This window comes from Melanerpes formicivorus, unplaced genomic scaffold (genome assembly GCF_026170545.1).
Source record: "Melanerpes formicivorus ecotype bairdi unplaced genomic scaffold, bMelFor1.0.p_v2 SCAF_42, whole genome shotgun sequence".
NCBI classification, from domain to species: Eukaryota; Metazoa; Chordata; class Aves; order Piciformes; family Picidae; genus Melanerpes; species Melanerpes formicivorus.
The window spans coordinates 3384675-3405184 of NW_027142394.1; the positions used below are offsets into that span (position 1 = coordinate 3384675).

Here is a 20510-nt window from a genome sequence, read left to right on the forward strand (position 1 = left end):
ACATGATCCCTTTTAAAGATTTATTCTATAGCAGACTACTGAGACAGCCTGCACTAGCTTCTCAAAAGAAGGAGGTCATTGGAGACAACTAAAGCAGGGATAGCAGCATTCAGACCTTGAAAGAATAAAGCTCTTTGTAGTTTCACAGCATTGTTCAGCTGCACACATAAGTCACATTTGTAGAGTGACGCAATCCAAACCGTTCATTATCTCCGCAGCCATGCTGTTCTATTGACTGCCATGGGTTTGATAAGCTGCAAGGCTGCTCAGTTTCCAGGTATTTGGAACCAGAATAAACCCTACAGTAAGGTGTGTTGCAAGGAACAATACTCCTCTGAATGTGACTAGGGTTGATGGGCATCAATGTCAATAGTTTTGAACTGGGAGAGAAAAAGGGAATCTGAAATAAAGCAAGTGGAATCTCTTCATCCTCAGGAGCCAGAGCAGCACAAGCATCACTGGTCACCCACTGCTGACATTCACAGGAGTTCACTGGGGGTAAAGAAGATGAAATCACCCTGTAAATTTGTTACCCATTCAATAGACTTTTCCTTTCTTTATAACCACTAATTCTGCCATTTCACCTTACAGCAACCACACATTTCATGTTCAAAGCCAGGCTGGATGGGGCCTTAAGCAAACTGGTGTATTACAGGAGCTACCCCTGCCCATGGCAGGGGGTTGGAACTAGATGACCTTCAAGGTCTCTTCCAACCCAAATCATCCTGTGATTCTAAATGCATAAAGAAGAATTTCCTTTGGACCCTCAGTGGCTCATCAAGATCCATGGTCTCCCAGAAACATTCAGCACAGTTTCCACACCATGCACAGCAGGGAATCACTTTACTCTGAGCTGAGGACAAGTGCCACTCTGATCCCAGGGGCATAACACAACATCTTTGATAACACCTTCCTTTTTTTAAGAGCATGTATAATTATGCTTATCCCTTGAGAGAAAAAAACAACAGATAAAATCAGAGGACCACCTGCCCTCTTGATCACAGACACTTTCAGTCTTTGTACGCAAACTATCAATTTCTGTGAACTCTTCCAGTTCATACCCAGTCTGTGGGTGAAAACTACCTGCTAGCAAAGGCTGCTCTTGTGGAAACACAGTGACAGCAGCTAGGGAAAAGGGAGCTCTGCTAAGAAAAAGAATGACAAGACTCCTGGAGTCCAAAGGGAGCAGTAAGCTTATGAAAGGAAGCCCAGCCTGAAGCTCAGCTCTATGTAAAGCAGTATGTTCCAGATCTTAACCTTAAAACAATACTCAGAAAAATAATGATGCCACTTAAAGCCCTGAGACAGTCATGCAGGACATCATTTCAGCATTAGCAACAAGTCACAGGCACAACTTCCTTCTGAGCCTTTTCTAGCAATGATCTGAAGAGAACCAATGCAGCCCAGGCTCACCCGCGCGCTCTCAGACCAGCGCCGCTCACCTCCTGCCCTCTTACAACAACCACACTCTGATAAGATCTCCCCACTGTGGGCTCCCAGAGAGAAATCTTTTCCCCACTGCACCCACCCACAAGCCTCTTGGTGTCACTGGGCTGGGAATCAGCTGTGACAAAGCAGATCAGGATGGCAGGGGGGCGAGGACAGGAAAAACACAGCACAAAGCTCACTCCTCTCTCCTTGCTCTTTGAGCCTTGCTTCTTTTCATCCGAGGCAGCCCACTCAGAGAATTCCACAGCGTGAGATGAAGCCCATTCATTTTCTTTGGTATGGTGATAAGCACTCTTTCAGCAGCTTTGTATTCGAGTTATCCCTTAGAAATATTTTAGCTGTTCTATATGTTGGGGGGGGGGGGGGGGGAACCCAACACCAAACAACAGAAAAACCTCCTTGCTTCCTCTCAAGAGTGACTGATATTTTGTTACTATATTTTTGAGTCTATTTGTTCAATTTATGTAACAATATTCACCAGCAAAATACTAAAGCACGTAAACAGATCAAAACAAACACATTTTGACTTGTGTCTTGACAGCATCCAAAAGCAGAACCTGGTTCAAAATTTCACCTGAATAGAAAACCAACAAAACCCAGAAGTTGGCCTATTTAACACTTCTAGATGGCTAAAGCAGGCACTGATGGCCAAGCACTTCCAACTGCATCTTGATGTAATGACAGATTACTTCCTCCTTCATCCCACACCATCAGGAAAAGCCCTCCCTTCTTAGCAGAGGACCAAATTTAGCACACATAAATATTTCATAGCTTCATTCTGTCAAGAAATCAAACTGAGCTACTTAAGGGCATGTTTCCAGGAGGTGCACATCCAAACTCAAAGAATAAAACTGTATTCACCATACCCATGTACTTCCTCCAAACTGAAAGGCCTGGAGGTGAAGCAACAGTGAAAGACTGGGTGTGGGTATCATCCAAGAACATAATCCACCAAGTGCTAACTCCATTGAGAAATGCAGAAACAATGTAATGAGGCTGGCATCTTCTGAAGACAACACACCTCCAGCTTCTCAGCCCTCCCTGACATCCTGGCCCCTCCAGAAGATATGAATTCTGACTTTCAAAAAACCCTCACGATGACTGAAACAACCAGCCCAGAAAGAACTCACTGCAACAGACAGAAGACAACCACAAAATCAAAAGGTGACTGAAGACAGACATCTACAGGTGGTTTGATTTCCAACAGCATGAAAGACATGCAGCTTCCACTCGTCCAGAGAGGAATTCAGTACGTAAAGGAGAGATGAGGCCATTTCTGTGCACCTGAGCCCTGGCCCATCAATGAGCAGCTGCAGGCTGGACCTGCAGCAGTGCTGAGGAGAAAAAAGAAAAGCTGCATCCTGATAAAACTGTCACAAGATGCTATTTAGTTAAGAGAGGCAGCCTTAAATTGCTAGGGCAGTGGATGACACACTTTTGGACTGGAGTCAGTGCAATCATCATGACATTTCTCTGACAGAGATTCACTTGTTAGCTTTGCAGGACAAGGACAGGGATGCAGAGCAATCACCCAGGGACAGCAGGTGCTTCAGTCACCTCTACAGACATGGCATATTCTCAGCTTTCTTCCTTTGGAAGGCTACACACTGATGCACTGTTTCCTTTGGAAACAGAGAAAATGTTCTCTGCATACCAGCAAGACCATGGCATCTGTGTTCTTTATAAAATATTGATTTGTCTGCCATCTGTGGTCCCAGAACTTAAATGGTACATCACATGAGTAGGTAAAAGCAGACCCAAGGGCCTCTGCCTGCATGCTGAACTGGCCAGACCTCAATCAGCTCCAACCCAAAGCCTGTACCACAGCGCTACGCCTGAGTCTGCCTCCCAGCAGGGCTCAGTGTGTGATTGAACCATGACTTGCAGGACACCTACACCAACAGCTGCATCGTGTCTGGCCATCTCAGGACATGGGCAAAAGAGCTCAGGACTGTTTACCTCTACTTGCCTGTGCATGTGCTTCAAGTGTGGCACGTGGGACAAAAGCCTTTGCATGAAATCCTCATCGTCTTCCTAGTTATGGGATATTCCCATCACCATGTCTGACACAAGAACCCCCCCAAAAATAAACTACCTGCTTGAAAACCCAGAAGCACTCTCTACCCACAAAGCTCCTTCAGGTCCCCTCCAACAAAGCAAGACAAGAGGAGCAGGAAGACTGGGAAGTATAACATGCAGAGAGGGAAATTAGTAACTCATCAATACATACATCCTGTTAAAGCCTGAATCGCTGCCAGGAAGCTCAAGTAAATTGACAGCCTTAAGTGCAGTGACTGGAGGCCATCTTAACTGTTCCCAGTGACAGAAGGTATTACCATGAGGAACTCCTGAGCACACCAGCTTGGCCATTCTCACAGGACAACACACACTTGGCAGTACAAAAACCAGCCAACTGCAGTTAAAAAGGCCACCTTCCTGAACCTGCTTGGAGGAAGCACTAGAAGGGATATGCAAAGCACTGCATAACCAAGGGACGAGGTGAAAACCCCCATCTTGGATTATGGGGACTGCAGTTAAGTAATAAACTACTCTTGCCCTGGACCTGCACACCTGGGAGTAACATTTTAAACTCGCCAAATCAATACAAAACTTTACATGAGAATTCTTCTGTACCACATAAGTACAAGGTGACTTCAAAAGCTAACACACATTAAAAAGCCTGGAGATTTCTCTTGGCGTGTGAGGCATCTGCTGCATTCCCACAGGGAGAGAAGCGCTGGGCAGTTTTCAGGGAGCTGCCACGCAGTGCACACACAGGGTGTTAGAAAGCAGCCACCTGAGCCTCCACAACAGCCCCAGAGCTCCCCAGTTCCCCATGCCGACACAACACCTAAAGGCACACATGCAGTTAAGGTGCAAGGCTGCTGGCAGAGCCCTCCTGTCAGACCCGCTTCTTATTTCCTGCTGTAAACAAAACGCTGTTGACTTGGAAACGGCAGGTGAGCACCCATGGGAAGCACAATAAAAACTTATCTGGGGACCATAAAGGCTTCTTACGTTACTCCTGGGTTTTTGTTTTTTTTTTTTTTTTCCCCCAGTGAAGTGTAACATTTGGGATTTAGCCCACTTGGCTATTGAATATCCCTTCTGATTTGGCCTTGGTAGAGCATCACTTCATCACAGCACTCCAGCACCGAAAATGCCCTTCAACGCCTCAGTCTGAGACTGCGAGGACATTTCCCAGGGGCAGGCAGCTGAGAGCAAACAGGCTGCGCCGAGCTCCCCCGGACATGCACAGTTAGGAGCGGAGAGGGTCATTACCCAGATATTTTGATGCAAAGCAACGCACGGGCTCCGACGGAGCCGGAGCCTCGCACCGACGCCCGGTAACGGCAGATGTCGGTGCGCACGGAAAGTGCTGCGGGAACCGCGAGGCTCTCCCCGCTCCTTCCATCCCCGGGAGGGGTCGGGCAGCCCGCCCCGGCAGCGGCCCCGGCCCCCACCGCCCTCCGCCCGCTCCCCGCCGCGCTCCCCGGTACCGGCCGCGCTCCCCGCCCCACGCACCGCTGTCCAGCCGGGCGATCTGGGGCAGCCGGTAGGTGCTGACGAGCAGGTTCAGGGGCACGGCCACTGCGCTCCACTTCACGTCCTTCAGGCTGCAGCCCAACGGAGGGCCGGGGTCCATCTTCCCGGCCCGGGGAGGGCAAGAAGAGAGGGAAGAATGGGAGGGGAGCCAGACGGGGCAGCGCCGGCGGGGTGCTCCCACCCGGCGGGGCTGCAGCCAGCGGGGAGGGACGGAGGGAAGGACGGGGCGACCCCGCCTCGCTCAGCGCCGGCCGCCCCGGGACATGCCGGGCTAGGCAGAACGGGAAACCCGCAGGGTGGCTGCTGCTGTGGTTGCTGCTGCTCCCGCCGCCCCCCGGGACCGGCTGGGGCCGCCCGCCACCGTCGCCGCCGCCTCGCCTGGCCCAGGAAGCGCCATCCCAGCACTGACTAATCAACAGGGTGCGAGCAACGCCTGCGCAGCTGCCGCTCCTCCCCGCGCCGAAAAGGAAAGTGCCGGGCGGGCTGCCCGCTCGCCGGGGAGTGCCGCGCCGAGCCTGTCCCTCTCACTCCACCCTCCGACCGCTCGCCCGACCTGCAGCCGGGGAGCCGCCGCGGGTGTCCGCGCTCTCTCCCACCAGGAGCCACCGGGAATGGAGGGCGCGGGGGGTGCCTGGCAGGGTGCGCGGTTTGGTGGCAACTTGGAGAGTCTGGTGTGCCCTAGAGCACTGCGACTGGCGTGCTGCCACTTCCCTGCCAGGGGGGACGGAGATCCACTACCACCAGGTGCAGCTGGTGGGTAAAATGCCTTGCCTCGCTCGGCCAAGCGGGTTTGAGCAGGCGGCTTGCGTTGCAACTTCGTGCGCTTTAATTTAGCGTAGAAACTTTGCCTGTGAAAATTCACCCTACATAAAAAAGAAACCCAAATATAGGCAACTTTATGTGTAGAGAATGCTTGGACTTACAGAATGGTTTGGATTGGAAGGGCCTTTTAAAAGTCATCTAGTCCAACACTCCCTCCACCCCCTCATGCAATGCTCTTAAAGGTCTTTTCCAACCAGAATGAGTCTATGGTTCTATTTAGCTTCCACCTGTGAGCCATGCATGGGTGTTTAAATATAAAACACATATAAGAGGAAAAATCTTCACCCTACTTATTGCTGCCCATGCAAGTGTTACCTGGTGTGTATTTGAAGGTCTTCAGGCCCCAGGACAATTTAAAATGTATTACCAGTTCTCTTTACAAGGCAGCTTATGTGATGAAGTTTTAGATGATCTTCCTAAGATACTCCACACTTAAATGCAGAGACTCTGGGAAATTCAAACAGTAAAACTAACTCCTGGGTGGTTCCCTTGTAATGTGCTCGAGTTTATCTTGTTCACTTTTGTGTCAAAACTGTTTCTTTCCTTGCAGTAAACTTGGCTACGTTTAAAGCTGGGCTGTTGTCTGGAAACATGCAAGTGCTTCTCAGCGATTTGTAATGGGACAGAAAACTTCCCCCAGCCAACATCCCTGTCCTTGAGGCTGCCGGGGATGGCAGAGCCAGGGTCAGGGCTGTGGCACCAAGAGCCGTCCTGCAGCTCGCCCCGCCTGGTGGCTGCCGAAGGGCCAAGCTGCTGCGTGCCTCTGTAACTGCTGGTGCCAGCAGCAGCGCCAGCCCGAGGAGTGGCAGGACAGACGCGCTCTTGTTCTGCGCGACTGCAGACAGAGACTGGGACTTTATCCATGCTCTGCAAGATGAAACAAAGACCCTGGAAGCCAGTCAGCACAGAAGGCTACAGAAAACCCAAGTCATCTTGCTTTAAATGGATCGGGGTTGCCTTGAACCTCATCCTGATGTGGGTCTGTGCTTAGCTACACAGTTTGGCACTGGGGTGTCCTAGTGCTGTGAAAAACTTTTGTTCTCCACACTCAGCCATACTGCTGTTAGAGCCTACCTACCAGCATAGTTAGCTTTAAAAACACAACAGGGGATTTGTTTTCAAAGTAGCTCCTCTTTCACAAGTTCACCCAATGCTTTGAACAGCTTCAATGAGTTAAGCTATTGAAGTGCAAAGTAATATAATAGCTGAGAGAGTTATTGTTGAAATATAAGAAGCAAAACTATGCTTTTAAATCCTTCAGGTTTAACAAGGTTATTGGGTGCAGTGTAGGAGGCAAAGCAGATCACCTGAACTCGAAGCAGCAGTCTGTCTAGAATAGTTTCTAACCACTGTCCTGGGTACCATGAATTCTGAGACAGATACTGCCTCGCAGCAGCCGATTCTCTCAGACATCATGCACTTCCACTGACTGGGATGAAATGCATCTTTCACACACTGCACTTAGTCCTTTAGAGGCATCTCTTACCAGGCTTTCCTCCTGGTGCAAAATGTTACCAAAGCCATCAGACCTCGAGAGCAATCCCTGCGAGCAGATCCACCTCAGGATCAGGGCCTCAGCTACAACGCATCTGAGCTTTTGTGTATGTGCCCTTCAGGCAGCATTCAGAGACTGCCTTTATGTACCAATGGCAAATTGTCACCATAAAAACACAAGCAGTGGCAGGGGGGGCTCAGGATAATCCCTGAAATTATTCTTAAATGCTTTTTTAATTGACTGACTTTCGTGTTGACTTCACAACACATTTATGCAGTAGGCTGTAAAATCTCCAGCATATATTTGTTCCAGTGCCAATAAAATGATTTTTAAAGCATTGCAGATCATCATCTGTTCAAATCTATGCTAACATTTGAAATGAAGCCGTTCACAACAAACTGATTTTGGTTTGACACTGGTAATGTGCTTTCCTCTGCAGTGTGCACACACCCCATAAAACTCTGGGCCTTCTACAGTACGTTTCATGTCAAGCCACCATAGTCTGTGTTTCCTTAAACCCCACCATGAATTTGCATTTCTTCTTCCTCCATGTGCTTTGCCTTTATAGCAAAGGCCTGATTTTCATGATAAATATTTACAAGTCCAACGGGAAACAAGTGATGAGAAATAGCAGCATGGGTTTGTCGTAACAAACAGCTCCAGATCAATCTAGTCTACTTCTGTCAGATGGTAGCAGGCTTTATGGATAGAATAGAAAGAGTCACCATCACAGGCTATCACATAATGTGCTCTTAACCCCCCCCCCCCCCCCAAAATACAGTCTAGACAAGTATATAAAAATTATTTGGAAATAATTAGTACTCCCAAGCTGAAAGGATACCTTGAATGGGATTTCACCAAGATCTGCCTTGGATCCAGAGCTACTGAGTACTTCCATCAGCATCTTTGATGACTGAACATTCCTTACACTAAGGGTGGTGAGACTCTGGAATAGGTTGCCCAGGGTTGTTGTAGATGCCTCCTCCCTGGAGGTGTTCAAGGCCAGGTTGGATGAAGCCTCGAGCAACCTGGTCTAGTAGGAGGTGTTCCTGTCAATACCAGTGGGGTTTGAACCGGATGATTCTTCATGATCATTTCCAACCTAAACCATTCTATGAATCTCCCAACATAGTTAACTTGCATTTCCAGACTGTATCTACAAGAGGCTCCACTTAAGCTGAAGCACAGCATTAAGATTCAGAAGGATCTTGGCAGATCAGAGGAACTTGAAATGCCACCAAGTAAGGAGAAACAGAAGGTTCTGACACACAGAGGAACAGTCGACTGCCTAAGTACATATGAGGATATAAAAGCATTTCTCCAGATGATGGATCACGAGCAGTGCTGGGCTACCTTGCATTATGCTGATGCTGGAATGCATAGCCAGGAGTATCACAAATAAGATAAAAAAACCAAAATTAATTGTAATCTATCCAGCCATTATTATTTGAAGTGGAATAGTTTGATCAGTTTTCAGATCTACGCTCCAGGATATTTGAGAGCCCACTCGAAAATATTGAGAGGAGAAGAACAAAAAGGGCAAAGGATTCTGAAAACCCAAGCTAGAAGGGAAGGTAGAAAGGACAGGAATGTTCTGGCTTACAGAGAAAAGAGAGGACAGACAATGGTGGTGTTCTGCATCAAGAGGAAAGGGAGAGCCTGCTTTCCATGTCTACCAGGTAGGTTAGGTATTAGGAAACTTCCTGCTTGCCAAACCAGTTAAGTAAGGACTTGTATGCCACCAGAGAGAGCAGGAAACCTTCATCACTGCAGGCCTCCAAACATCTTCCTGCAGGGACAGCTGATCTGAAGCTGAGGTAAGCTGAGGAGCTAGACAGCATCTCAAAATCCCTTCCAGCATCGTTTTCTTCCTCTGCTATGGTTGTAACTAAGACAGAGATGATTCTCTGTCCCTTGCTTCAGATTTTGCTCTAAAGACCAGCTTAAGTGACTGGCCACAATGAGTAGTCAGCAGTGGCTGTAAATACATGGCCCTTCCCCGCCAGCCCTTGCACCCCTTCTGCATGCATACTCAGTGGCCTGGTGGCAGGGTAACCTGTCAGCATGCTGAGGGACATGAGGTCCCACGTGCTTCAGGAAGTATTTTCAGATGAGCTCACTGCCTCAATACCAAATTTAATCATATGTTGATTCCATGACAATCTGCAAACAGCCTTCAAAAAAGAAGTCAGCCTGTTTCAGGAGGGGTAGAGACATTCCAGAACAAGAAGCCAGTGGAGTTAGTTAGCTGGGATGTGCTCAGATACCTCACAACAGTTTTGCATGGTGGTATGATTCATTCACAAACGGTGCTAAAGCCACTAAATTTAATAATCAGCAAGAGCCACTTCTCTGAGGGAAATAAATAAACAAATAGCCACAATTCTGCAGATTTCCCAACCTGTGCTTGCTCTGTGTGTGTCCTGCAGGCCTGATTCGATTAAAGAAACTGGCATCCTCATCCTGCCCTCATTTAAATGTAAATAAAATGTGATATTCTCCACTGGAATTCAAGACATTAGATACCAGTATAAAACAGATCTAAATGAGCAGAACCAGATACCTGCTGCATTTATACTTTAAGAAAGTAACATAAATAGATCACAGTATCACAGGCACAGCACAGCCCTTCAATGCTGTGATCACTCACTACAAAAGGAACATTTCAGAACACAGGGATGCTGCTGACACCCCTCTGAATTATTTTACAGGCTGATAAAAGTTTCTGTTAGCAAGATAATTACTGCTGTTGTTCCATGGTTTCTGCCTTCCAAGGGAGGTTCAGCAACATCCTGATGTTGTGTATCATAGAAAGGCTTAGGTTGAAAGTGACCTCAGAGATCAACAGCTCCCAGCACCTTCTGCGATGGGCAGGGCCGCCTCTCCACTTGACTTGGTTGCACAAGGCCTTATCCGATTTGGCCTTAACCGCCTCCAGGGAGAGGGCATCCACAACCACCCTGGGCACTCTTTTCTCACAGCCTTCACCTTTGCAGCCTCCCACTTCAAGGGTATTCAGGTGACACAGGTTTCTGAAACTGATATCAAAGACACAGCCAGAAATCCCCACAAAATTATCTTAGAGGACTGCAGTAAATATTAGGTACTTAATGAGAAGCGATTTCAGCTATCAGAAGGTTGCCTGTGTCATGATGTCCACGTTCAATACATTACAAACCTGCCATAAAATAACACAGAGGGGAGAAAAAAAAGTCAAGGCAAATGTCTTTTTTTTTAATAAGAAAGAACTGAGTACACCTGGGTTTCATTTCTGCAAACATTTGTATGCAAATGCAGTCATCCTGAGATGCATCTAATAGTCCCAAACTCAGACAGCAATTTTAACTTTATATATTAAAAGTATGAAAATATAATATAAACATATCAAAACATTTGGCAACAGAGTCTGTGTGACACCAAGGATGCCTGAGTACTGTGTTTGGGGTTGTAGGCTCACGTTTAGAATCCTGCATGTTCCTTGGCAATCTTTTCTGAGGAGAAAATGGAGTAAGAAACAGTATCTCAGAGTGCACAGCAGCTTCTCTTCTTGCTTTCATTTAGAGCCACAACATCTAAGTCATAAATTACACAGGATTTCTGTAAAACAAACAAGAGCAAACAATTAAGGGAACTGGAACACAACAGCTGAAAAGCTTGCATTTGCACACGTTTTCAGATGTAAAAGATTCGGTGGGAGTCACTGGATATATTTTTCTTTGACTATTGAACAGAAAGAACTGATCCTGTAAATCTTTACTCACATGAATCGTTCCAGATGCACAGATTCTTCTGTTGACTACCCCAGTTTTCACTAACTTGCAGTTAAGTACATTAATCATTGAAGTACTGAGCATGAGGTGAAAAATTCCAGCTGGAAGGAATAGGGAAATCTAGAACATCATTACCCATTTAAGAGTGATTGGCCATTGGAATGGGCTGCCCAGGGAGGTGGTGGAGTCACCATCCCTGGAGGTGTTTAAGAAGAGGCTGGATGGGGTGTTTGGTGCCATAGGTTAGTTGATTAGATGGTGTTGGGTGATAGGTTGGACTTGATGATCTCAAAGGTCTTTTCCAACCTGGTTAATTCTATCCTATCCTATCCTATCCTATCCTATCCTATCCTATCCTATCCTATCCTATCCTATCCTATCCTATCCTATCCTATCCTATCCTATCCTATCCTATCCTATCCTATCCAAGCAGAGGCCATTGATTCTTATAAAGGATGTTAACTTGCTCTGTGAAATTCACTAAAATTCCCTATTTCCTTGCCTCTATCTCATACCAAGAAATACCTCAAATGGATCAAGGCAACTGATCAGAATAGCAGCCTGCCCCCATAAATCATTTATGTACTGATTGCAAATGTAGACTTAAACTAAAGACATCAGCAAACCCAGGACTCTTCATTTCAGCAATAAACTCAACTAGATAATTAGTGCTGACCAGAGAAACAATCAGACCCAGTTGTGCAATGCAGTAGGAGCTTGTGTTGCAATCATGTGCTCCGAAACTATGAACACTGAACCCTGAACTCAGGCACAAAGACACAGAGAATATTGTCACACGCAGGAAAAAAATATGTCCTAACTTCTCTACCTGCCCTTCTCCTGCCTGCTTCTTGGCAGGATTACCATGTATGTAATGAGACACAGAGAAGTGCAGCCCCTGGAATCACCACATTCCTCTCTCAACCCAAACCCAGCTGCCATAAACAACCATTCCTGACAACACAGAGAAGCTTCCAGAGAAGACAGCTTTCCAAGCTGGAATTCATGAAATTCAGAGCACAGGGGAAGCAAAAAAAGGCATCACACAAAGCAGTGCTAATCCTGATTCAGAATTAAGAACTTTCACATACAGTGTCATAAGGTAGTTGAACATTGACTACATCCACAAAGCTCCACCTAAAATCACTCAGCTGCACAAAAAGGAGAGGAAAATCAAAGGTTCTCCCATGTTACAATAAGCCTTTTGCCTCTTTGGCTGACAATATTTAATGCTACCCCCAAATTCTGCAGAGGACAGAAGAAATTTGTTTCCTTTTTCTTTCTGTAGCCATAGTTTTGGCTGTCCCAGCACACTGGCTGCCCTGTGCCAGGGCCATGCCCATGAAGACTGGCTGAGTCCATTCCTTCCTAGGCCTGCACGGACCCAATAGGCTTCCACAGCGCACACTGCTGGGGGAGAAGATGCAGCACCTGGGAAGGGATCAGAAATGATGGACAGAGGCAGGAGCAGAGGGCAGGAAAGATATCATAGGGTCTAAACCTCAGGAGGGATGCTAAAACTGTCATCAATAACACTATTAACAGTTACTGGCCTTAAATCTAGGGTACAGGAAGACTATGACTTAGTGATTTTAGGAATGACTTGTCACTAGTTACGTATCAATCATGCATGAAGAAATACAGCATCTGCACTTGTGATTTGGTTGGAGTGCCAGCAATGTCTTTACTATCCTTCAGAGTTCACACAAATTCCAACATGCAGCTTTGTAACTTCTGATTTGCTTTAATTTTGTACACACTTGTCCAAGGTCCTTGAATACAGGCATCAGCCACTATGATTTGTGCTAAACATTCAGTATTCCTAAGGTTGGAAGGGACCTCAAAGATCATCAAGTCCAACCTGTCACCCCAGTCCTCATGACTAGAGTAGGGAGGACACTATTGCCCACTGCAAGCTTTGAACTCACAACCTTCCCATTAAGGGTCTGATGCACTACCAACTGAGCCACTTGAAGGCTAGATGCAGAGTGTAGCTGTAAAGTAGGAAGACCTGTTTAAAAGAGGGAGCAAGGCAGAATCAGAAGTACACAACCATAACCCTGTCATCTCAAGGAACAAGACATCACCCTGGTTTACAGATAAAATTCTGGGGGAAAGAGGAAAAAAAAAAAAGCCTTGGGAGATAATGGTACAATAAGAAGTTCAAATTCAGAGAACAATAAATAACAGTGAGCAAGGGGTGATGGGTACAAGTTACTCCTGGGGAGGTTCCAATTGGATTCCAGAAGAACATTTTTCACCATGAGAATGCTTAGACACTGGAATCATCTCCCAAGGGAAGAAGGGGATTCCCTACATTGGTCAGCTTTAAGATTCAGCTTGACAGGGTGCTGGGCCAGCTCATTTCAACTAAGCTGTTACCTGGGAAAGTTGGACCAGATGATCCTTGAGGTTCCTGCCAACCTGGCATTCTGTGATTGTTTATTGTGGACATAAACTGAGCAGGCTTTATTTCACTTCTGCTTCTTCTTCAGAATAATAAAATAAAAATCATCAGTCTAAGTAGTGAAAGAGTTCAAAAAATTCCCTGTTTGTACAATTCCAGCATTCAGCTTTCCCTTAAGCTCAGAGGAAACAGGGAATTTGGAAGAGCTGCAGCTTATATCCAACCTGATGCTTTCGGTTAAACAGGAAAAACTTGGATGTTCCTTCAACACTGAAGATGCTTCTTTGCAAATATTTTATCATTTATCATAGTATCATAGTATCAGTCAGGGTTGGAAGGGACCACAAGGATCAGCTAGTTCCAACCCCCTGCCATGGGCAGGAACACCCCACACTAGATCAGGCTGGCCACAGCCTCAGCCAGCCTGGGCTTAAACACCTCCAGGGACGGGGCCTCAACCACCTCCCTGGACAACCCATTCCAGGGCTTCACCACTCTCATGGAGAAGAACCTCCTCCTCACATCCAGCCTGAATCTCCCCACCTCCAGCTTCATTCCATTCCCCCTAGTCCTATCACTACCTGACATCCTGAGAAGTCCTTCCCCAGCCTTCCTGTAGGCCCCCTTCAGATACTGGAAGGCCACAATGAGGTCACCTCGGAGCCTTCTCTTCTGCAGACTGAACAGCCCCAACTCCTTCAGTCTGTCCTCATAGGAGAGGTGCTCCAGCCCTCTGATCATCCTTGTGGCCCTTCTCTGGACACGTTCCAGCACCTCCATATCCCTTTTGTAATAGGGGCTCCAGAACTGGACGCAGTACTCCAGGTGGGGTCTCACCCCACCTAAGTAATAAGTAATAGTACTTTTGGGTGGTAAATAAGCTGTTCATCTATCCTTAGCAAGGACCCTCAGTACTAGAAGTGATTAAGAGTGGTGAAACCAATTTGGCAATGAGATGGTTCATATCATCTGTAAAATCGTTAGCTGATAGTAGTTGATCAGCAAATAAGCCAGGACAGAAAGACATGAGCCACCTCTCCACAAATAAAGCAGAGGTAATAGTTTGTTTTAATAGCCACTTAAAAGTTGAGGACTGTGAGAATCACTTCAGTTTGATATGACCATTCCACACAGGATCTTCATCAAACAAATAAGGCCCTGGGATTCACTTAAACAAATGTGCTCTACACACTTGAAAAACAGTGCACATTCCTAAGCTGAGGAGATACTACAAGTCCTGCATAAAGTGCTGAGGGAACAATCAAGCAATCCCACATAGTTCCCAACCTCAGCCAAGCCTTGGAAGAGGTGGGGCACCCTCCTCTCCTGAAATTACAGCAGGGAGGTATGCAAATCTCTCCCACCTTTGAGAACAAGGCAGGCAGCATTCCTTCTTCAGGGCTCCCTGAATACTAACACTTCCAAGCTCACATTTCAGCTCAGCCTGTTGGAACTCACTCCTCCACAAACCAACCAACAAACAGCAGAGAAGTGTGGAAAAGGTGAGTGGAACCAAAATGGTAGCAAGAGGCTCAAGTTTCTCCTGCAGCATCTTGGGCAAAGTGGGGTTTTGAAAATACCACCAGAGACTGGTACCACTCCACCATGCAGTGACTTTAGTAAGATGTTGAAACTTCCTGCTATCAAATACTAGTTTTTCCTGTTAAATAGCCCAGCAGACATCTCACCTAACAGACAAGCATTTGTCTAAGCCAGTTTTAAGCTTCCTGCAGAATCAGTGGAGAAAGTCAGACAGGATGAGCAGCCAGGTCTCCACAGCCAGCTGTCTCTCCTCCTCAGCTCTAAGCAGAGTTTGTATCACTGGTGTGCAGGAGACACTGAACTCACAGACACAGGAACTGTGAGGACACAGCTGAGATCCCAGATAGTTTTTGTCCACATTTCCCCCTTCCCCACCTCTTCTGAACAGGGAGAGAGAGCTAAGCAGGTACCCAAGAGGAAATACTGTAAACAAAATAAATAAGGGAAGCTCTTTGAATAGCTTCTAATGGACTAAATGTATCAGTCATAGTTAAGACCAGCTGCCCTTCCTTGCTGGAATCTGCTCAGATTAGCAGTGCCATAACAAGCTGGATTCACCTCCTCTAGGATTCTGATAGTGTTTCAGTTATTTTGGAGGTGGGGCTCACTATGAGTTTAGAAGAATTTTACTCTGTATATTTCAATGCCCCCACCAAAGGCAGACCTGGAGTGCCTGTAGGAAATCTATGGGCTTTAGAGAAACAAGCAGAAGGGACTGTAACCAAAGTTCCCATTATTTACAGCTTCTTGAAATTCCAGGGGTTTTTATTCCCTCTAATGACAAAATAATCACAGTTAATGACTGCAATACTTTTTGTTTTATTTAACAGTGGTAGTCCACACAGACCAGCAAAGCATGGCAGAGAATCTTGTGCAACCAACCTCATCTGCCTTCCACACCTAAACTACCAGCAGAGAGGGCTGACTTACCAAGCTCAGTCCTGCCATCTTCTTGAACTGTATTTTCCCTGTATTCTTAATTCCAGGGTTGCAATTACTTGTTCAAAATGCAAGCCAGGACTCTTGTAACAGGAACATGCAGGACAAGGCCCAAACAGTACCAAGCAAGAGGCAGGGATATGAGGAAGAAAAAGAATGGGGGAGCAGGGAAAGGCATAGGAGAAGGTATGTGACAAGGCACAGCAGCATCTAACGGCTGCAGAACACTCTACTCAGGAAACAGGGATGATGTCTTTGCTCCCAAGTTTGGCTGTTCAGTGATGTCTAAACCACATCTAACCCACTGGCAAAGTGTGGGTCTCTATCTCCCTCTTCTGTTAACACCACACAGACCAGAATGATGCTGCACTACAGCTGGTTATTTCACAAACTTGAAAAGATAGCTGTGCTGGTATTCTAAGGCACCTTGACCCTACAGATCACCAGGGATTAATATAGTTCCACCTCAAAACCTCTGTTTAAGAGAACAATCAGGCTTCAAAGTTAAGATCTTGCAGAGGCAGCAAGTGCCAGAAAGTAAGTCAAGTATGCAACATCCCTTTGGTCTCCTGGAGTGTTATTTATTTAACTTCAATCATATGAAAGCATATAGACTGATACATAGTATAGTGTATATATATATAGTATATATAGTGTGTAAGAACAGTGTGGCCAGCAGGAGCAGGGAGGTCATTCTGCCCCTGTACACTGCACTGGTTAGGCCACACCTCGAGTACTGTGTCCAGTTCTGGGCCCCTCAGTTTAGGAACGAGGTTGACTTGCTGGAACAAGTCCAGAGAAGGGCAACGAAGTTGGTGAGGAGTCTGGAACACAAGACCTATGAGGAGAGGCTGAGGGAGCTGGGGTTGCTTAGCCTGGAGAGGAGGAGACTCAGGGGTGACCTTATTGCTCTCTACAACTACATGAAGGGAAGTTGTAGAGTTGGTCTCTTCTCCCAGGCAGCCAGTACCAGAACAAGAGGACACAGTCTCAGGCTGCGCCAGGGGAGGTTTAGGTTGGATGTTAGGAAGAAGTTCTATACAGAGAGAGTGATTGCCCATTGGAATGGGCTGCCTGGGGAGGTGGTGGAGTCACCATCATTGGAGGTGCTCAGGAGGAGACTTGATGGGGTGCTTGGTGCCATGGGTTAGTTGTTTAGGTGGGTTGGATTGGTTGATGGGTTGGACGCAATGATCTTGAAGGTCTCTTCCAACCTGGTTTGGTTTATTATTATTATTATTAATAGTATATATATAGTCTATAGTCCTTAATCAATGGAAAGAGAAAGGCATCTCCAGAACACAATTTTACCTTACAAAGATGCACCTCCTTCCATTGAATAGAGATGGTTCCAGACAACCAGACCAGCCATGGAAATTTTAGCTGGCTACAGCTGCACACTAAACCGATTCTCATCCCCTATACTCACACTTCATGATTAAGTTTTGATTTACATGACCTAATTACATGCTACAGTTTCCAGAAGACTATCTGGCTCATTCAATGTCCAGAACAGATTTCTTTATTAATCAAGATAGTGTAGTAAAATTATGTCCTACATTGCATGAACCCTAAGTGAGTTGGTAGCCTTTATCCTCTTTGCTTTAATCTCTGGCCCTTGGTTTCCATGTGTGCAACGCTGAGTATTCTACCCAGTGTTACTAAGCAGGTTATGAAGATAAAAATCTAAAGCAGATCTAAAATGCAGCATTATGAAAAACCTCACAAAGAAGTTAATATTCTGTGGTCAGTACAAGATAAATAAAGGACAAATAAAGCCTGGGGCTCCATGCATGACTGAGGATAATAAAGGAACACTGAATGTGCACTGCTGGAGACACAAGGATCTTTTGCACAAACTAACAATTCTGTGAACCTTGGCAATAATGAAATCAGATTTGCTATGGATTTGGGTCTTGCAGTGAATTAAATCTGATATCCATGATGCAAGCTCCAGCTGGAGTGGCTGGTTGAAGCGTTTTTCAGTCTCTCTGTGTAGTCATCTCTGGCTCACACTGAACGAACTAATGCTGGAGACTTTCCTTCTAGATAACACCCTGCCTCTCCTCCACCCAGCACCTTCCTTTCAAGGAACTACTTGGGAACTTAATTATCTTTCTGTTTAAACAGTCAAATTTGTTTAAAATCAGTGAGCAAATTCCAAAGGCATTTTAGGAGCAATGGAATGAGGGACATGGTGTAACCTCCAAAATCTTTCTGACATCAGAAAGGAAGGCAGAAAGATCAAGGGAGGACAGAACTGAGGCTACTTCTGAATATGACACCCAGCTGTTAAACATTAAATGTTATTCTCAACAGCACAGGAAACGTTCTTAACTGGCTTCTGCCTGTTCTTTGCTCAACTGAGATGTTTATTTAATATTCTATTAAAGTAATCTTAGTAGAAAATGATGCTTGGGAGGTAGGCAGGACATAAGTTTGGGTCAGTTTTACAGCAGGCTTCAGCAAAGGGTAAAAACTCTGCTTTTGGGGGGTTTTTCCTCCTTTCTAGTTTAGAAAACATACCACTCACCACACCCACAGAGACAGAAATACAAAGGCTTGTCATAGTTTTCTGAAAAGCTCGTTGAGAAGAGTGCTGCTCCTCAGCCATGAGACCAACCAACACCAGAGTGCAAAAGCTAACTGCATTCCGGGTGGTGTTTTTTGGGGTTGGTTGGGTTGTTTTGAGGACTGACTCACAAGTACAAATAGCTCACTGGCAACCAGAAGTATTGTTAAGGAACAGCTGCCATCTATTAACCAACAGGTTTAGGCATATCTGAGACTCATAAGAATAGTGAATAAACACTGTTATTTGTTAACATGTCTAAGCAAACCTCTGGAATAAGCTGTGTCAGTAACACTCGTTTCCACTGCAGCCTTTCAAATACAATCAGCTCTGTTACTAACTGATGGGTTTGAAAATCCTGAGTTCTCAAAAATCCAGCCTAACTCCTTAGCTGTTCCCAACACACACTGTCAAATAACATTTGATTGGGTTAACCAGACTGCCAATGTAAATTAGAGCTTTAGGATTGAGCCCCAGCATGGAATGGCTGAGATGATAAACCTCCAAAAGGTCAAGCAGCACTTTGGCTATCTGAATGCTGGGATACAGCCATCTTCTCTTTCCCTTAAGCCCAGTGCAAGTAAAACCACAAAAGAAGAGATGGGCAAATGCAGCACAAAATAATGACAAAACAAACTTGGTTTTCTTTAGTTTTGGTTTTTCTTTAACATCTGGCACATTTTCCTCCACTGAACCACAACTTGTTCTAAATTTCAAGAGAATCCAGAAGCTCATTAGAATCATAGAATCAATAAGGTTGGCAGAGATCTCAAGGATCATCAAGCCTAACCTGTCACCCAAGACCTCATGACTATTAAACCATGGCACTAAGTGCCACATCCAATCCCCTCTTGAACACCTCCAGGGACAATGACTCCACCACCTCCCTGGGCAGCACATTCCAATGGCCAACAACTCTCTCTGTGAAGGACTTTTCCCTCACCTCAAGCCTACACTTCCCCTGGCACAGCTTGAGACTGCTGTATGAGCTCTGTAACTCCAGACACTGATCTTCCCCATCTACAGGAGTGTTTTCTGTTCATAAAGAAATGCCTGTAGTAGATGGTGAACATGACTGTGTATAAAAAAATAGCCCTAGATGTCATAAGATTAATATGGTCCACTGCCATGCATCTGAGAATGGACTGCTGCCTGCCAGCCTCCCCTGCCTAGATCTATCTTATTTCTGAATGACTTGCACATACCTCCCCCAAACATGGCCATAATAGACTTTTCTAGGGAGTCCCTTAAAATTAGCTTCCTCTGTGGGCCTGCTAAAGTAATGACATGCTTCCACTGAAGCATCTCATCAGTCTGGGACAGGGGGTCCTATTACAGAAATAAGGGAGGCCTGATACCTTGCTATCTCAGACACAAGTGTCTTGGGCCAAACACTGTGCAAAGCTCTATCTCCTTTTTGCAATCAGCAAGTACATATTTTACCATTGCAGAAGGGATGTATGACTGAAGTGATCTCAGACTGGCATCTATCATGTCACTTTTCACAGCTACTAGTCACACTTCCTACTGCGTTTTCCCCTCTCCAGAATTTCATCAGTTAGAGGAAGTTAAAATTCAAGCACTACATTCAGATTTCACAGTTTTGTGAACAAGCAAATTATTTTGTCGAACCTGAAAACCATGAGGAAACTGTGGGGGAGATTTAGTTTTTGTACTGTGAACTCTTTCTTACCAGGCCAGTGGCAAAACCAATTGAGCTAAAGGAGCCCTTGTTTAAATCAACAAAAGCCTTTCAAGAACAATGGCAAATTATAGACCAAAGGACTGGTGTGTGATGCCCTATCCCACTTCTAGGTAAGGTGAAAAGTTACCACAGCCAAACCTGGCAAACTCTCAGGGAGTCGTTTTCCTAACACACAGAAGGGCATGGAAAGCAGTCTAGCAGAAAGGGACCTGGGGGTTCTAATTGACAAGAGGCCAAATATGAGCCAGCAGTGTGCCCAGGTG

At 45.8% G+C, this 20510-nt stretch overlaps 2 protein-coding genes across 3 annotated transcripts in view; both read right to left on the bottom strand.

The window, feature by feature from the left end:
• Positions 1–5402, bottom strand: part of GAREM1 (GRB2 associated regulator of MAPK1 subtype 1) — a 111851-nt gene extending 106449 nt beyond the window's left edge. For both annotated transcript variants that reach the window (XM_068158760.1, XM_068158759.1), the window contains exon 1: positions 4975–5402. In XM_068158760.1, the coding sequence (XP_068014861.1) occupies positions 4975–5095 (121 nt within the window). In that variant the 5' untranslated portion in view covers positions 5096–5402. The remainder of the gene's footprint in view (positions 1–4974) is intronic.
• Positions 5403–10525: 5123 nt separating this feature from the next.
• The window catches only part of LOC137451346 (ras-related protein Rab-10-like), a 40702-nt gene continuing 30717 nt past the window's right edge, over positions 10526–20510 (bottom strand). The window contains exon 6 of the mRNA XM_068158762.1: positions 10526–10909. Within this exon, the coding sequence (XP_068014863.1) occupies positions 10835–10909 (75 nt within the window). The 3' untranslated portion in view covers positions 10526–10834. The remainder of the gene's footprint in view (positions 10910–20510) is intronic.